Genomic DNA, 19,266 nt, shown 5'->3' on the forward strand with positions numbered 1-19,266 from the left:
TTCTACTAAGGTGTTATTTTCATGAGGACGAAAACCACATTTTTAAAAACCATTATATAACCAACACATAACATAGAGCCTAGCACAGAATATGTTCCAGAAACTATTTATTGACTGATTAAATAACTAAATGCAGCAGAAATAGGAAGGAGCAATCTTGAGAAACACTAATTAAACAGATTTTTTAAAATGTCATTTTCCAGAATCAACATAGGGAAATAAAGTTCTCTTTTAAATGCTACTTCCAGATAAATGAACAAAAAAACTGCTCATACTTGAAAATGAAAAAGTCATAGCTTTTCTCATCAGACTTACAATAAAAAGGTATTATTTTTACTACTCTTGGATTATATTTGCCCATACCAAGTCTTAAAACTGTTACTTTAAAATATTTTCAGAGAGCACATAGAATTTATACTAATGGCATCCTCAGGGTTCTTAGGATACTACATGCATCCCCAGAATCAATAGGTCAAAAGACAAATTAATATTTTCACTTGATAGAAAAACTAATATTTTATGCTTGTCAACAGAAATCCCTCATGATAGGAAAATTTTAAGATTTTCCTGTCAAATAATACCTCCATCCTTCCTCCTCTTCTCAACCTTTTCCTTACAGTAAACTCTTGAGTTTCAGCCAATTTGATTCACCAAATACAAAAGCTTATTATATTCAAGGTACCACATAGGTGCTAAGATACATAAAAGGATGAGTAAGACAGAGCCTTGATCCTCAAAGATATGACCAATTTGGTAGAGCTAATCTCCATGTATGGACTTGATTTTAATAGAAAAATTTGTTTATAAATTGATTAAGATCTCAGAAAGCATTTTCCCCAGAGAAGCAATGTCCCTCTTGCTAATTATTAAATTATAATAATACTTAGGAAAGTCTAAGATTATATACATGGTTTGGGGGTGTTTGTTTTTGAAAGCACATAGTTTAATACTCTATAAGCTATACTGACCACCAAAAATCTTACCTTCTCTGTTGCACAATTAGCTCTCAGATCAAGCTGGTTAAAGCTGTTCTCTTTGTAAAATGGTTTGTCAACATCACTGTGTACACTTTCCTCATACCAGATGCTTTGAGGCTGACTAGGTTTGAGGGCAGATTCCGTGGCAGCACTTTTAGCCAGTGGCATTTCCATGAATTTCACTGTCTCTCCACTGCCGTGGACTACAGGTGGACTTCTATAAGGTTGTCTGACACACTCATGAGCAAACTGCTCTTCACTTAAAGAAGTGCTAGTTCCCAGTGGATCTTCCTTAAATGAATCTTCCTTTATATTGGTGTCTTTTGCACAATTATACACATGACTTTGCATTTCTGGTTGTACTATGTGAGGTAAGCTTTCATTCAGATTCTGAAATGTTATCATCTCATTACTAAATGCTTCAGTGAGATGAAATTTGCAAACAGGTTCAAATTGTCTGAAGGAAGAAATGCTGGGGTCAACTTGCTGAGTTAGTACATTCTGAGAGTTATTTCCAATGTTGACATCTCATTAGGAAGAGAAAGATGGAAACAAGAATTAGCTGACCATACATTTACATGCTAACAGTTATATTGACACTTATGAAATAAACTGTTGGGAGTCTTTTTAAAATTATATTTCAACATTTTTTTATTGAGTGGATTTCAGCATGGCTTTGTGCTAGCAAACAAAATAGAACTACGTTTTACATGGAAGCCATAAGTTCTCAAATGACTGCTACAAAAGAAGCTTGCTGTACATCATTCTGGTCAAATACCATTACAACAAATTCCAAGACATCTTCAAAATTCTTTTGTTGTACTGTAACTTTAAAATGTTTTGATTATGTGTTCAAAGAATAAAAAAGCGCAATCAATAATATAATAACCCACATAAACTTGGTTAATCTCACAACAATCCGATGAGCCAGGCACTGTTATTATCTCTGTTTCACATATAAACTGAGATATAAGAGATGTTAAGTCACTTATTTGCCTAATGTCACAGAATGGGTATGTGGTATACTTGGGATTCTAGAATACTATTTCTAAATGCTGTGTTATACAGTTTCTCAATATGACAAGTTATCCAGATTTAAGACATTTTTAGAAATCAGCAGGAGAGGTGCCTTGGTGGCTCAGTTGGTTAGGTGTCTAGCTCTTGGTTTCGGTTCAGGTCATTATCTTAGGATTCGTGAGATTGAGCCCCATGTTGGGCTCTGGGCTGACACTGTGGAGCCTGCTTGGGATTCTCTCTTTCCCTCTTGTGATGCCCATCCCCCATTCATGCTCAGCACTCTCTCTCCCCCCACCAAAATAAACATTAATAAGCAATAAAATGTTACAAAACTAATTAATGATGCCTCCCTTCCACCTAAATTCCCTCCCTTTCTCCTCTCGAGAGATAACTACTAAAGCTGGTATGTATTTATTGTTCCCATCCATATTTTTCTGCTTTCATTGCTCAATTATGTACCATAAATAGTATATATCAATTTCCAAGAATTGGAAAGAAATACCTACCAGTTCTATTTATTAAGTAGTTAAGCTCAACTTCAGTATTTGTCCCAACAACTTAGTAGATGTTTGAAAATACAAACTGACAGCAAAATGTGTTTTATTTCATTCTCATACAACTGAACTGACTACTTGGATCCACTACTGGGTTCCACGTGTCTCAGATCTTGCAATAAAATAGAACAATGCAACCCTCACTTTCTATTCTACATTGATTTTTGTACAATACTTGCTTTTTATCACAGCAACCTTCAAAAACCCAGCTTGGAAAAGAATACTTTATACAAAGAGCTGTAACACGGTTTTACACTGAAATAGTAAACTATCTCAAGCTGGTAGTTTATGAATCTAACAGATGTTACAGCTTCCTAAATATTTCAAAATGTTCTACATCACCCTGGGTGATGTGCAGCACTATTTTCTGTGCTTTAAAATTGTATATAAATAGAATAAAATTACATTTATAACATATATATTAGATATAAAAAATATATATAGTTATATCCATATGAAAGTCTTTATTTCACTTAAAATTTTTCTTTTCAGACTTAGCCATATAAATATATGTAGACCTAGTTAATTTTATTGAAAGATTACACTTTAATCCCTTTTTGTTAGATATTTGTTTCTAATTTTGCTGTTAAAAACAACCTTCAGTGATGATCCTTATACATGTCCTTGTATACTAAAAATTTTTGTCTAGGTTCTGGATATATACCTCAAAGTAGAATTGCTGGATTATAGAAAATGTTATCTTCAACTTTACTAGACCTAGCAAAATTATCTTCCAAAATGGCTGTACCAATGTATACTTCCACCAATAGCATAGAAGTTTATTTGCTCTACTACATCCCTCCAGTGCGTATTAAACTGATATGCATGAAATGGTATTTTGTGGTCTTTTTAATAGTCTTGCAGGTTTCCTTTTCTGTGATCTACTAGATACAGTTATGGCCTCAATTGAATCTCTCCAAAAATCACATGCTGAAGGCTTAACCCCCAGTATCTTACAGTGTGACTCTATTTGGAGATGGAACCTTTAAAGAGGTCATTAAGGTTAAATGAGGTCATAAAAGTGGGGCCCTAATCCAATATGACTTGTGTTCTTTTAGGAAGAAAGGACATCAGGGAGGCTAGACATAGTATGGCTATCTGGGAGGCTTCAGGATGAACCAACTCTTCTGACACCTTGATCTTAGACTTCCAGCCTCCAAAACTGTGAGAAAATAAATCTCTGTAGTTGAAGTCACCCGATCCATGGTGTTTTGTTATGGCAGCTCTAACAAGCTAATACATATACTTGGCCTGTTTTTCTATCCAGTTTTATGTGTCTTTTTTCTTATTGGAGTTATTTTGGATACTAATCTTGTCAATGTATACATTGCATGTATACATCTTTAGTCTCTGTCTTGTTTTTTTAAATTTTGTTGGTTATAATTTGGTCATATAGAAAATTTTTTTATTTTAATATAGCCAAATATGTTGCAAATGGTTTGTACTTCTCATGTTACTCTTGAGCCCCATGGAGATAAATGTAAAATGGAGATAAAAACAACCCTTATTTAAAAAGAAAAAAAAACCCTATTTCATAGGATTGTTTGTGGAGTAAGTGTGATCATACATATAATGTGTATATTTGCACATGTTATTTTCATTATCATTATTTGCACATGTTATTATCATTATCATTATCATATATTATTATCACTATTATTATCATTGCTATTATCACAGGACACACACACACACAAATCTTAGTTTCTCTGTGTACTGCCAACAAAGAGATACTCACCACCTAACCAATCATCTTGTGTGGCATAAATTTCTTCAGAAAGTATGACTTTAGACTCATCTTCCCTTCTTATATTCTTTATTTCATTCTGTATTAACAATAAAAAAGGCATTAATATTAATACTTCAAACGAACATCAAATACTTCAAACAAATGTACATTGTTAGTAACTTTTCTCTTAGTAATTTCTGGTACCCTTCCCTACCGTACATCTGAGCTCCTTCTTAGTAAAACCATGCTAAAGGAGTCATGATATTAAACGATGTTAAGCAAGTATCTTGCTTTTTTAATATTTTAGTTTTCGGTAAGTCAAATTGTGGTACTGTAAACATAAGTATATGATAATGTATAAATCTCTGATAATCCTTTGGAGTTTGTTAAATCTGGTCTAAAGAACTATTAGGGTAGTTGTCATTCAAGTCTTTTAATAGTGAAGGTAAAGGGTTCCAGTAATGAGGTGAAATCTGATTCTAATAGATAAAAATTCATAAAAATTAATGTAGGACTTATTCTCAAAGTTACCTCAATGTTATCTAAGAGAAAAGGTTGCTGTTAAGTAAATTAACAGTATAAGTTAAGAAAATATTTTAAATGTTTGAGGAAAACATTGGTTTCATTATGAATAGTGTATGAGGCATGTAAGGCAAATGATGCTCTAAAATAATTTGTATCTCCTACTAAAGTCAGCTGGTTACAAACCTCTATTCAACATGCTTTTTATAACATTGTCCCACTTATTGAATGTTACCTAAACTATGATAAAAACCGAGTTATGTTTTATAAAATTTTTTTAGACTTCTTGCTAATTTAGACCATTTCTGCTAAGTAGATTTGAAACATATCAAGAAAAATATCCTTGAAAAAAAAATAGTACTGAATGTGTATTGATGTTATATTTACACAAACTCTTGGAACTCCACTACTTGTCGAACTTCAATGATTACTTCTAATTCTAGCCTTCTATGATAATACTGTCTTTAAAATATGCCTGTTGTTCCTTTGGTCTATAAATTCTTTATAAAGAATAAAATACTCCATGAATTCCAAGGGAGAGAACCTCTTTATGTAATTTAAGAGACTCATTCTTCACAATTTGGTACATAATATGTTAGACTTTGATTAACACTGTAATACTATGGTCAAATCTTCTTTAAAAAAAAATATGAAAGCAGGCACCTGGGTGGCTCAGTTGGTTAAGCCTCCAACTTTGGCTTAGGTCATGACCTCGCGGTTTGTGAGTTGGAGCCTGCATCAGCACTAAGCCGCTAGGGATTCTCTCTCTCTCTGTCCCTCCCCTACTTGCATGCACATGCACGCATACACAGGCACTCTCAAAGTAAAGAAACTTTTAAAAAATTAAAATATGATAAAATTTATCATTATAAAGATAATCTTGAACATTATTTGAAAAAAGAAAGTAAAAAGCACTCAAAACCCCACTACCCAGTGAGAAGCAATGTGATCATTTTTCTACATCAATAAATACACAGCTGACCCTTGAACAACGTGGGTTTGAAGTGCATGGGTCCACTCACACAGATTTTTTTCTTATAAATAGAGTATTATAAGTGTATTTTATTCTCCTAATGATTTTCTAAATCACATTTCTTTCCAGTATATAACAAATACAATACACAAAATATGTGTTGATTGACTATTTGTTATTGGTAAGGCTTCTGGTCAATAGTAGGCTATTAAATTTTGGGGAAGTCACAGTTCTATAAAGCTTCTCAACTATGAGAGGAATCAGTACCCCTAAGTGCTGCATTGTTCAGGGTCAACTATGTATCTATATTATCATATTTAAGGTTCACATATCTACTGTACATCTGTGCAATAATCTAACTGGGTCCCGACTGGTAAAAATTTAGGTTGCTTCTAATGTTTGTTTATTTTAAATAATACCTTTCATGAAAGTTTGTTTATTTATAATCTCTACCTTCAACATGCTGCTTGAACTTACAATCTTGAGATCAAGGGTCTTCAAACTGAACCAGTCAGGTGCCCCTAATGTTTATTTATTCTAGGTAATTCTGCACATATCTCATTTGCATCCTTCCTTGAGATAGAATTAAAAATAAAATGTGATTTCCTATCACTAAATACTCCTTTATTTTTTAAAAAATCTGTGTTTCTTCAGGTTTTTTTGTTTTGTTTATTTATTTTGAGAGAGAGAGCGAGAGAGCACGTGCCCATGCATGCACGTGCCTGCAGAGGAGGGGCACAGAGAGAGGGGGAGAGAGAAACCCAAGCAGGCTCCACGATCCCACAAACCATGAGATCATGACCTAAGCTGAAATCAAGAGTCAGATGCTTAACCAACTAAGCCACCAAGGAACCCCACTAAAAAGCCCTTTAGACAGTTTATGCCAATTTATGGACTAGCCCACAGAAAGTTGTCAATATTTGTCCATTCTTGAACTACAAAAAGGCAATTACATACAGCACAAACTAATTCATTCATATTATTTCCCTACAGTCCTGCTACTTAGTAATTGTCAAACATCTAGAACAGCATTTATCACAATTTGAGACAGTAAAATTTTTTTAGTTTGTGAGAAAGGACACTTGGAATTTTCATTAAAATAGAAAGTCATTTACAAGCAGGGCTCTGTCAATACCATTATGAATGACATTTGAATCATTTGCATGCTGACATATTAGAACATGCTTAAGACCAAATGTCTGACCCCTTGGGCTCTTTTCCTGCCTCTGTGACTGAGTTGCTGTGTCCATGTCCCCCTGTTACACGCTTAGGACTTCATGTGGAGGCTAGAAAGGATCAGGTTTAACACTCTATTTGTAATGTTCTACCTTTCTACGTACACAAATAGGACTCAGAAAACCAGATCCTGTATTCCCCCCTCCTCTGAGCCTCCCCTGGAGATTCTTTTATCGTTTCCCATATATATTTTTTTAATTTTTTTTTAATGTTTATTTTTTGGGAGAGAGAGACAGAGTGTGTGCAGGGGAGGGGCAGAGAGAGAGGGAGACACAGAACCCAAAGGAGGCTCCAGGCTCCGAGCGGTCCCCACAAAGCCCAATGCGGGGCTCGAACTCCTGAACTGTGAGGTCATGACCTGAGCCGAAGTTGGATGCTTAACCGACTGAGCCACCCAGGTGCCCCTTGTTTCCTATGTTTTTGAGGACATATTCATAGGAAGACAACGTGAAAGCCAAATACATCTGTTCCTCCTAGAACTTATAAGCAAGGCATACCTGAGGCAAGTCTGAATTGGTACTGCTGGTGTCCATATAGAAGGGAGAATCTGAGTGAATTAAATCTTGACTAAAACTGCTGACGTTCATGGTGTCCGCTTCCAAGGTGTTTTCTAATTTTTCATGAGAAGCATGCACTTCAAAATGCAAAGGATCTGAAGGTGATGACCAAACTTTTAGATAATCCTTGTTCCTAACTGTTGAATGATCGGAGTCTTCTCTTAAAAAAAAAGCATAATTTTAATGTTTATTAGTATATTCCAACAAAGAGCTTTTCCCCCCATGCCTTCTCACATTTAGAAGGCAACAAAGTTCAGTGTCCTAAATTTTACAAAGTCATTTGTCCAGTTATTAGAAAAAAAAATTTTTTTAGTCTGAGTATACCATGGTCACTTTGTATAGTCATAAATACTGATTTGGACAAAAATAAGTCAATATATGTGGCTACTATCCAATAATTCCCTAGAAGGTCCCAGAAGGTAAAGGGACCTCTCAGTTAGTTACTTAACAGATATTTACAAAGTGTTATCAGAGAACTATTAGGTTCCACAAAATACTGTTTTCCTATTTACTTGATACCTTCTATTATCTCATTATCAAGTCAAGTCAAACCCAACATTGTAAATCCACTTTCCTACACCACACCTATTCTCTCAGGCACCTGGGTTTGAAAACTTGGAGTTGCCTTTGGTATCCTTCTAGCTCATCATCATGAGCCATCCAATTACCAAGTCCTGTCTATTTCCCTTTTAAAAATGTTTTTCATAACCCATGCTTTCTACCTCTCACGTCATCACACAGGCCCACACTCTCGTGACTTCCTTAGGTCTGTCAGGGGATGGCAGAGGAAAGGATATCCAATCACCTGGAGTCCAAGTTCTTCTGCTGGACTTTCTAGGACTCCCATAGCGTGGACCCACATTACCTATCACACACATTACCTATCCTGCTCTAGTCAGATCACGCTCCTTACTACTTCAGTCTGACCTGGCAAATGCTTCTCTCTCCTAAAGCCTTTCTATCTATCCATTCATCTATTTTTAAAATTCCTACAATGTGGTAAATCTCTGCAGTTCAGCGCTTGTTTTACTGTGTTAGCTTTCACCACCCCTTGAAGGGTGTTAGCATTTACAGATTATAAATCCCTCCCGAGAGTCCATTCATGATATTTCAGTAGTCCTGCAGCAAACAGCAATGTTGTTCACAGAGTAACTATTGATTCAATGAATCCTGCAGTCCAAAGATTTTATTTCCATTAAAACTTCTCAATCTACAGTTGCTACCCATTTGCCTGGATTATTTTACTGAATTCTCGAATTAATTAAAGATTTAGTGAGGTTTGATTTGTTTTCCCAAAGCCATGTCATCATTTGAAGTATAAAAAGCCAGTAAGACAAGCAGGCTAGTTGGGTTGTGTGAAAAGCCGATCTTTATGCTGACCTTTTCCTTCTTCCAAACACATAATGCTGCCTGGGCTGTGGTGAAAAGAATCTGAAAAATCTTTGTTTTCCAAATGCAAGGCCCTTATTTCTTAAATTTCTTTGTTGGTGAACCTACAACTTCCATTTATACTTTTGTAACTTTATTCACATGGTGCAGTCCATCAGCTTACTTTAAAGTTAGGTTTACTTTTTCCATCTTTCATCCTGTCCTTACCAGATTCATGCTAACATTTTTAGAGTATTTATTCAGATGTTTGGGTAGACATTCCAGGAACATTATAAAGCTGTTTTTAAGATGGACGTTACGGGCTCCTGGGTGGCTCAGTCGGTTGAGCGTCCGATTTCGGCTCAGGTCATAATCTCACCGTTCCTAGGGCTCGAGTCCCGTGTCGGGCTCTGTGCTGACAGCTCAGAGCCCGGAGCTGCTTCGGATTCTGTGTCTCCCTCGCTCTGTGACCCTCCCCCACTCGCACTCTCTATCAAAAATGAATAAATGTTAAAATATTGTTTTTAAAAAGATGGACGTTAGAAGAGTCGTCATTGGAGTTACCACCAGAATTCTAGTTTTAAAATTCAGTTGTATGACAAACATTTTAAAAATCACTTCTCTCACTTTCCCCTCAAAACAATGCACCAAACTTTCCCAGTCCAAAAAGTGCTCACTTCCAGGGTCCATAACTTCTTGGATCCGCAGTGAGGATTTCGCGCATGTACCACACGCACAAGGTTTCGCCCGACGAAGAAGAACCCTTCAAGACCTCATCCCCCGAAGGCTTTTAAAAACTCGCAGTTGGCAAACGAGCGCGCTGGAACCGCCCTCTGTGACGTCCACCCGCCGCCCCAGCCAGTCCCCGCGCGCAACGGCGCCAGCCGGACTCCACGCTCTCTGCCACGCCCCACACGCCCTCGGGCGCGCCAGGGGGCGGGACATCCGGCAGGGTTGAGACTTCCGGTCGGGCGGGAGTTCCGGTCAGGGCGGTTCTCAGTGTCCCGGTGGTAGGTGCTTATCTCTGTTTGCACGTGGCGCTCGCTTTTGGCGTTGGCGCTTCTGAGCAGTTTGATAGGCGGGCATCTGCCCAGAGCCGGTTGGATGGGCTGCGGGTAGCGCGGTCCTTGAGCGGTTCCCGTCCCAGCTCAGGGCGGACGGCCTCCAGGTTCGCTGAGGCTCTGCGAGTTTCCGTCATGGACTACCGGCGGCTGCTGATGAGTCGGGTGGTCCCCGGGCAGTTCGACGACGCGGATTCCTCGGACAGGTGGGCGGGCGCCGTTGGCCACACTGACCTCGTAGGGATTCAGCTATCTCCGCCGCCGCCACCGCCTCCTTTGGCTTTTGAGTGAGGCCGGTATTTCATCATTCGGAGTGGTCTCTCTTCATAGCCGTCTGCTTCTCTCTCCATCCCAACCGGGTCTTTTATATCACTTTGCGCCAGAGTTCTTGAAAGCCACTTGTCAAGGGAGTCCCAGATTGGCAAACCTCGCTAAGAGGCAGAGTTGGGGATAGTGGTTGGGAAACATAGATTTTTTTTTTCTCTCTCTCACCGAACTGCATTTGGTGTTCAAAAAATATTTGAGCACCTGTTGTGGGCCAGGTTTTGTCCTCGGCGCTGGAGATGGTGGTGAACAAGATTAAGTCCCTGCTGTCTTTGGGAAGAAGGGCAGACAGTTAAGTACATAAAGATATTTTACAAACAACAACAAAAAACAGATAATATTACCCTGTGCAAATAATTAAAATCAGTTGATAGACTAAGTAATGACAGTGTCAAGGAAAAGTTAAGTCCAGATCTGAACGAGAAGAATCTAACCTCTGGAGGAGCAGAGGGAACAGCAGTTTAGGAAGAGGAGACCAGGCACAGGCTCAACGTTGGATGTGAAAGGAGGGGTCTAGAGGCCATTGTACCCAGAGTATAGCACAGATAATTGAGAAGATTGCTAGGTAATGATGTAGAAGTGAGAAGGGGCCAGATCATATAGAGCCTTATAAGGGATGATAAGCAGTTGGGATATTTTAGGTCTTAATAGAAAGCCATAGGAAGGATTTTAGTAAGGGAATGTCAATCTGATTTGTGATTTAAAGGAATTACTGTATTGTGGAGAAGATGGTTTTAGAGGGCATGAGCGCAAGCAGTTCGGAAGTGATAATTCAGTTCAAACATGAGGGGAGCTAGAGGTAGGGTCACGGTCACGGAGATATGTTTTGGAGGTAGAAGTGATAAGGTTCGGTGGTAATTTGGCTGTGAGGTGTGAGGCAAAAGGAATTCAGGGTAACTCCTACATGAAAAATAAGAGTTCCTTTGGAATTCCAAGAAACCGTTTTTTACTTTATGTTCATACTAAGGATACATTACACATAGATTTTATTAGTCATTTGGGGATTTTTTTTTTCAATATGTTGATCATTTTCTGTGTGTCAGGTCTAATGTTAATGGGATAGAGATACATTGGTAAACACCACCCTGATTGACACACAGCTTACATGATAGGAGGGGAAATATTAAATAATTGGGCAAATTATTTGCATTAGAATTGGATAAGTAGTATAAAGGAAAAATGGGTAAGGAATGTGGAAGGCTTTCCTGAGCAAATGATTATAAGCTAATACTGGAAGGTTACATAAGATTTAGCCAGAGAAATAAGATTTTATTTCAGATGCATTCCAGATAACCATATAAAAGGCTTTGGGGAAGAAGCAGGGAGAAGAAATAGCCCAGTGTGGCTGGTAAATAGTTGATGGTAATGGGTGTACACTGATTTACCATCCATCGCTGGATATTCTGAGGATAAGCCAGTGGATTTTGTGACCCTGCCACACTCCAGGGTCCACTCCACCAGGAAGGGAGTGTGGGGGTGCACAATATATCAGATAGGTAGAGGCCAGAGATGCTGCTAAACATCCTGTGAGGCAGAAAACGACCTCCTACAACAAAGACTTGTCCAGCCGAGGTCAAGAAGTTCTGGTACGGACGAGGTATAAATTTAACATGCCACTGTAGATTGTTGGCAATTAAAGGATCAAATTAAGGATTATGTTTACAAAATCATAGTAAATACCAGGTGTTTAATGATTATTCTCTTCCCACCCATATCCATGGAGATTTGGAACCCTCTAAGCTGTGGCTAATTAATAATCAGGATTGACCGCCTGAATTTACTAAACTCTTGTCTGACCATTTTTAAGCTGGTAGTTCACATTATCAGCTCTTCTCTGTGGTTCCTGTGTTTGTTCTCTACATGAGTGGTCAAAACTGGTGGTACCTCTATTGAATCTGACCTGCAGATATGTTTTGTTTGGTATCCACAGTTTACGTTTAAAATTAAATGTACCAGTTAAGTGGGAGATTTAAAAGTCCACACTTCTGGCTTCTCTTGAAAAACTAAGATCTGGTAACACTGGGTCTGAATTTTCACATGGCAGAAAAACACCCCGTTGGTTGTGCTCCATTTACTCTGGGCCTGATCTCTGGGTTTGACAATCACCACTTCTCCAATTGAATTACACCTGGACTACCACTCTCATTTGTGGTGCTTGTGTTCACCATTCCTTCCCTTCATGAATATGAGCGATTTGAAGTTCTTTGTGTTGCGCAAATCTTGATACAGCTTCTTTTGTTCGAGTGGTATTGAGTTCAAGGTAAGGCTGCTTTAGACTTAGTTCCAAATTTTGTCAGAAAGCTTCCCCTCCCCTCCCAAGGCATATCTGTGAACGGTTTTCCTAGAGTTGGGTCTGGTGTACTGGTCAGAGCCCATTCATTCAGCAGAGAGAGTAACAGTGTAAATCCTGACTTCATTAAGGCAGAAGTGTGTTTAACACCTGATGTACTTCTTTAGTAGGGCCTGGAGAATAAGCAAGCAGTGGGAATGGCACTCTGAAAAACAGAACCTGGTATTAAGTTGGGGTTTATTGGGAGATAATTGTTCAAAGGAAAACTTTTAGATTTATGGGTATAGATTTAGTTATATCACAAATAAATGCGTATGTAAATCCAATTAGTTATGTGGAAACATACTATTTCTAGTGAAAACATTGACCTGCGGACCAGCAGAGAGGAAGATGTTCTGTTTGAAGACATGCAGAAGAATGTGCCTGAGAAGATGGGTGGAGGTGATGTGGTGGAAGAAGAGGAGGAGGAAGAAGAGGAGGAGTATGATGATGATGACTGGGATTGGGATGATGGAGTTGGAAAACTCACCAAAGGTTATCTCTCAAATGCAAGGAGTAACCCACAGGTATTTTACAAATGATTGTATACATCTTCATGTTATTTGTTTATGTCTTCTTTTTTCAAAAAACTTTTCATCTTTCTGGACTTAACTGGAAGATTTCTCTCAGGTTATGTTGCCCTGTAGCCCCAAGTTTTGTTCTTTATCCTTCTCGTATTTCTGACAGATAATTTCCTGGATGTAGGTTCTTTTAAAGTTATTTAAATTGTGATAAGATTAAGAGCTTTAAAATCTGCATGGGAAACAATGTGAATAGGCAGTTCACTACAAATGGTTAGGCAATATGGAGAGAAAGTTCATCTTTCTTAATAATTAAAGAAATGCAGATTAAATATATAGAGAGGCCATTTTTTTCACCTATGAAACTGACCAAGACCCAAAATCTATAACTGCTGATTGACTAAATAAGTACTTATTTAGAGGATAAACTGGTATATGATAAAAGCTTTTAAAACAGAAAATAGGGGTGCCTGGGTGGCTCAGTCAGTTAAGCGTCCGACTTTGGCTCAAGTCATGATCTCACGCTTCGTGGGTTTGAGCACCGTGTCAGGCTCTGTGCTGACAGCTAGCTCAGAGCCTGGAGCCTGCTTCACATTCTGTGTCTCCTTCTCTTTCTGACCCTCCTCTGTGCTTGCTCTTTCTCTCTCTCTCTCTCTCTCTCTCTCAGAAATAAATAAAACATAAAAAAATAAAACAAAATAAATGCTTTGATTCAGCAGTTCTTTTAAGATTGTGCCAAGAGTAGTGTTATGAGAATGATGCTCCAGTATTGTTTATGGAGAAACACTGGAAACAACTTGATTAAATGTGTTGTGGGACTGATTGCACATGATGGGATATTATGCAGCCATAAAATACATTGTGGTGGAAAACTATATTAATGACATGAAGACATGTTCATGATATGCCATCACCTACCGTGTACAGAGCACAAGTTATCAGATTGCAGAGACTGCTTCTCAACTGGAAGTACTCAATGCTTCAGGGTTTTGCAGAGCCCAGGGATAACATGGTACATCTTACTAGAGCATAAAGATTTCTGAAAGAGACAGAGGGAGAAAAACCAACAATATTTCATTGAATATTAAGACTACTATGTTGTGGACGAGAATGCATGCATTTTAAAAATAACCAGATGGGGCGCCTGGGTGGCTCAATCAGTTGAGTGTCAGACTTCAGGTCAGGTCATGATCTTGCAGTTCATGAGTTTGAGCCCCACATCAGGCTCTGTGCTGATGACTCAGAGCCTGGAGCCTGTTTTGGATTCTGTGTCTCCCTCTCCCTCTGCCCCTCCCCTGCTCATACTCTGTTTTTCTCTCAAAAATAAACATTTAAAAAAATTAAAAGTATAAAAAAATAAAAATAACCAGATGAATTTCACACTTGTTTTGGTGAGACATTGAGCTATTTCAATATAGAGTTTATTCTCTTTTAATAAAGAGAGAAAAAAAAGTAAGTATATATGCTTAAATGTTAACTATTATCTTTGGATGCTGGGATTATAGGTGATTAAAATTTTACCTGTGTTTTCTACTGTGAATCTGTATTTAGAAATGTTTTAAAGTTCTGTCTGGTAGAAAACTTTAGAAGGGTCTATGCAGACAAGAAACAAGTCAGCCTCACAGCTGCAAACTGAGATAACCAGAGTAAATCAGTCATTGTTATGAGCCCTTTTATCTGTGCTATACTCTCTTATTTGTGGGTTTGTTCTTTTTGCTATTATTTTAGTTTGTGCATAGCGCCAGGGTAAGTGGTAAGCCTCAGACCTGATCTTTCCCTTTCCTGAGACAGTAGGCCCAAAGTGAAATTCTTAGAACCAGTTTAATGTTGGCCTTAGCCATTCATTATACATTTTAGAGATAAATGAACATTTTCAAATTTTAAATCTGTAAATAGTTGAATTAGGAAAATGCATTTAATTTTAATTTATTTATAATAATGAGGAATACACTGTAGGGAGGTTTAAAAATGCAGATTATACAGACTTCATTTTAGCGAGTAATTTTGTCCTACTTCAAGTGTCTTTGTTAAAAAATTTTTGAGCAAATATGATTGATTCCTAACCTTTTCTTAGGGTACTCCTTCAAGTATTGATGCTCTGATAGTTAACTGTGGGCTAAGGAGAAAGACATGTAATAAAGAACCTTAGGTCTATATAGCTAGTGCCTTCAACTCTGGAACTCATTTCTTCTAGGCAAATCAACAGACTTCCAACTACAACTCAGCCAAAATGTCTACTCCAGCAGATAAGGTCTTACGGAAATTTGAGAATAAAATTAATCTAGGTGAGTTCATAAACTATATTTGGGCTGTGAAGAAGCTATTCAGAAACCATGAAGTCTCATAAATGTTATTAGATCCAGAAATGAGTGTATTCAGTGTTACTGCTGAATAATAATGTTTACAGAAGATAGAAACTCAGTATTCAAAGACATGGCTTTGGAAAGAGACTTCAGCTTCTGCTTTTTTAGCTCTGTTCTCTCCTCTGCTATAGAAATATAAAGTTACAGATACCTGTTCAAGCTTTTGTGTATTTTGTGTTAAAGTAGCATTGTCTGAGAGTAGGGTGTTGAAAATACAGTTGACCCTTGAATATGGGAGTTGGGATGCTGACCCCATGCAGTTGAAAATCCACATATAACTTCTGACTCTCCCAAAACTTAACTACAAGTAGCCCACTGTTGACCAAAAGCCTCACTGACCACATAAACAGTTGAGAAACACATTTTGTATGTTATGTATATAACATACTAAATTCTTACAATAAAGGAAACTGGAGAAAATGTTAAATTATAAGGAAGAAGAAATACGTGCACAGTACAGCACTGTGAAAAATTCTCATATAAGTAGATCTGCACAATTCAAATACATGTTCAAGTATCAACTGTACTAGAATGTTGAATATAAATTTTGTTTTACTAGATACTTTTTATGTTGGCATTAATCATTTAGTGAGCTGTTGAATGCAAGGAATCAGAATGTTGATTTGAACCACCATCTCTTAAAAAATGCAGGCTAATCTTTGTCTTCTCGACATTGATTCATTATAAACCTAGCACAGGGTCTCTCGTAGCCTATCATTGACCTGTAACTTGAAATGAAACTGAAGTTTTTAGAATTAAACTTGGAATTCAGGCAGTGTATATTCCCTATGTTAGTCATATAAAGTATTAACAGCTATCTGAAATTCAGCACATGCAGGTAAAGGATTTTAGGGGGATTCCTGGATCTGGGTTTCTGTGGTTCAGAAATTAAAGCTGTGATGATGACAGTGATGACACTTGTCACTAAGGAGATACAACTGCATGCTCACCTCTAAAAACATTAACATTTTTTCATTATTAAAAGAGATTCTATATGTAACAATATTTGGAAAATAGAAGAGGAAGGGGGGAGAAGTATATTTGGAAAGTCTTATCTTTGCCTTAAATGTTGTTTATATTGTGTATTTTTTAATTTTTAGATAAGCTAAATGTTACTGATTCTGTCATAAATAAAGTCACCGAAAAGTCTAGACAAAAGGAAGCAGATATGTAAGTAATATTTAACTATAAAACATGACTGATAGGGACTAATTCTAGACAAATTAGCACCTTGGTCATAATTCTTTTGGAAAGGATATTTCTTTGTATGCTTAAACCTGTTTTTGTTTTTTACCTTAAATGAGGTTATCCTTTCCTTAGTAGGTTGAGACTATTAAGTGAGTCTTAAATGTGTGGTCAAGCTATATATAATCTTGTGAAATTCACAGATGTGCCTTCAGGAGGGTAATGGTTTAAACTAAAGCGTAGATTTTTGAAGTGTTAAAGTATAAAATGTTCCCTTTTAAAAATTTAGTAAAAAATTTTCCCTTCCATGAAATTAACAAAAAATTTATTATTTAAAAAAAATTTTTTTTAAGTAGGCTCTACACCCAGTGTGGGGCTTGAACTCACAACCAGCTGAGCCACCCAGGCATCCCTCCATGAAATAGTTTTAAAAATATAAGGGAAGATTTAAAACTAAATAGTGATGTAATTAAGAACAGTTTCTATTTATTCTTCTCAGAACCAGTTGTTAAAGTTTGGGCTAACTTCTGTATGCTAATAACACTAGGGCATTGACATATTGTAGGAAATAACACTAAGTTTATACAACTAGTAGTGTTAGAACTGAATTTAAAAACCAGTTTTCTTCTGACTAAAAATCACTTTTCTTCTGGTTTATTGCTATGCCCAAGAGATACCAGACTTATGAGAACTGCCATAGTCATCTGTTACTTCATGGGAAGTATCTGAATCTTTGTCTTTGAATCTTTATGAGTTGAGTTTAGTGTGCTAATAGAATCACTTTGTGTGTGAGTTGAAGCCAGTTGGAGTCTGCATCTTAAGGTAGAACCCAAGAACTGTCTTAAGGTGATAGAAACCTGTATCTTTGTAGAAAGGGACTCTAAAGAGAAGGTGATATAAATGACTTTAATTCTCCACTAATAGAATCATTAAAGATTCAAGGACAGTATTAACAGACCCGATGTTTCTTTTTTTTGCAGCATGGTTCACTTTACCCCAGCTGCTCTCTTTATCCTTCTGAAATATGGATAGAATTATTTTTTTCTTACTGCAGATGTGCTCCTTTTGCTCTAGGGAACCGAACTGACGATTAAGGGGACATGAAGGAAGTATCACTGAACAATGGAACTGTGATGAGATTATGAAATAGGTTATTAAAGAAAGCACCTACTTAAGAATTTTATGGGATGAGATACATTTTGAAACTTTATTTTGGCTTCTGAATTTTGAATGTCCCATATTCTTTTTTGGTTTTGGTTAGGTATCGCATCAAAGATAAGGCGGACAGAGCAACTGTGGAACAGGTACAACTGTGCTCTCATTTTATTTTTATTTTTAAATTTTTATAGTTTTTATTTTTGAGACAGCGAGAAAGAGACAGAGCATGAGATGGGGAGGGGCAGAGAGAGAGTGGGAGACACAGAATCTGAAACAGGCTACAGGCTCTGAGCTGTCAGTACAGAATCCAACTGGGGCTTGAACCCACAAACTGTGAGATCATGACCTGAGCTGCAGTCAGACGCTTAACTGACTGTGCCACCCAGGTGCCCCTGTGATCTCATTTTAAGTTCTTATTTTAAACTAGCATTTCTTTTCTCTTGGGATTATAGTTTGCACTCATTCTTCTTGCTTAATGCTAATATTACCTAAAATTACTCCTTCTTCTAGTTTTGTGTTAAGAAGTCTACATTTTACTTTATTGATGATAGGTAACTTACTTTCATGCCCCCCTCTGTGGCCACCATACAATGCTTTCATCTTCTGTGGGGAGGCAGAATGTACTGGAAGACCAGAGATCTTTTGTCTTAAGCAAGATCTGCAGGAATTTTGTGAGCTTTCCTAGAAGATAGGTATCTGCCACAAAGTGAGGGCGAAGGGCAATGCCTTCACGTTTTCAGTAAAAAATCCCTTACTTGTTTTAAACATTATGATGGTTTTATTCTTTCTGTTAAAGAATGGGGGAAATTTTTCCTAATTTTCCCATCTGTAGAGAGTTGTGTTTGGATGTTAGCATTGGTTTTGATTTTTTTATGTGAAGGTGCTAAAAAGGATCAGAACGTTGCTACTGCTACCTACCACCCTTCTCCCCACCCCTACACAGAGGCATAAACACATTTTGGAATAGTAGCCTTTGTGATTCCCAAATCCTTGACTTAAGATATGAGCCCAGATATGACTGGCTAGCGGAGTAACACCTAACCTGAACCCCAGAACCATTTGCACATTTGAAGAATTCTGCCTGGAGTTGGGCAGGAGTAGGTCTGAGATCTGCATCTTTCTTGTTCTCTCATTTATTTTGTGTGATTTGTGTGTGTGTGTGTGTGTGTGTGTGTGTGTGTGTTGAAAACAAAGTGTAGTCCAGCTGAGAGAAGTGTGGTAGCCATAATTTTCAAACTCCCTAAAATAACTAAGGCAGGAAATCCTTTTTCCCCCTTTTCCGAAATTAATTTTGAATAAGAATGAGTATCTTGGTCTTAAGTTGTCTTTTTAAATATGTATTTGTAAGTTTATTCAGTTCTCCTATTTCTCCTCCCCTATTTTGTTTAAAAG

At 37.4% G+C, this 19,266-nt stretch overlaps 2 protein-coding genes across 15 annotated transcripts in view; one reads left to right on the forward strand and one right to left on the reverse strand.

Moving 5' to 3' along the window:
• The window catches only part of CAGE1 (cancer antigen 1), a 50,521-nt gene extending 40,813 nt beyond the window's left edge, over window positions 1-9,708 (reverse strand). For 11 of the 12 annotated variants that reach the window (XM_077770068.1, XM_077770066.1, XM_077770065.1 and 8 more), the window contains exons 1-4: window positions 9,611-9,708; window positions 7,506-7,725; window positions 4,287-4,374; window positions 984-1,504 (exon numbers count right to left, since the gene is read on the reverse strand). In XM_077770068.1, the coding sequence (XP_077626194.1) occupies window positions 984-1,504; window positions 4,287-4,374; window positions 7,506-7,725; window positions 9,611-9,657 (876 nt within the window). In that variant the 5' untranslated portion in view covers window positions 9,658-9,708. Of the gene's footprint in view, window positions 1-983; window positions 1,505-4,286; window positions 4,375-7,505; window positions 7,726-8,370; window positions 8,426-9,610 lie in introns of those variants that run through there. The other variant, XM_077770070.1, reaches the window with a different exon arrangement.
• A 203-nt stretch (window positions 9,709-9,911) lies between these two features.
• The window catches only part of RIOK1 (RIO kinase 1), a 29,997-nt gene continuing 20,642 nt past the window's right edge, over window positions 9,912-19,266 (forward strand). For 2 of the 3 annotated variants that reach the window (XM_077770076.1, XM_077770078.1), the window contains exons 1-5: window positions 9,912-10,200; window positions 12,964-13,174; window positions 15,363-15,453; window positions 16,632-16,701; window positions 17,978-18,020. In XM_077770076.1, coding sequence (XP_077626202.1) covers window positions 10,130-10,200; window positions 12,964-13,174; window positions 15,363-15,453; window positions 16,632-16,701; window positions 17,978-18,020 — 486 coding nt within the window. In that variant the 5' untranslated portion in view covers window positions 9,912-10,129. The other variant, XM_077770077.1, reaches the window with a different exon arrangement.

Source organism: Crocuta crocuta, unplaced genomic scaffold (genome assembly GCF_008692635.1).
Source record: "Crocuta crocuta isolate KB4526 unplaced genomic scaffold, BGI_CrCroc_1.0 scaffold24, whole genome shotgun sequence".
NCBI classification, from domain to species: Eukaryota; Metazoa; Chordata; class Mammalia; order Carnivora; family Hyaenidae; genus Crocuta; species Crocuta crocuta.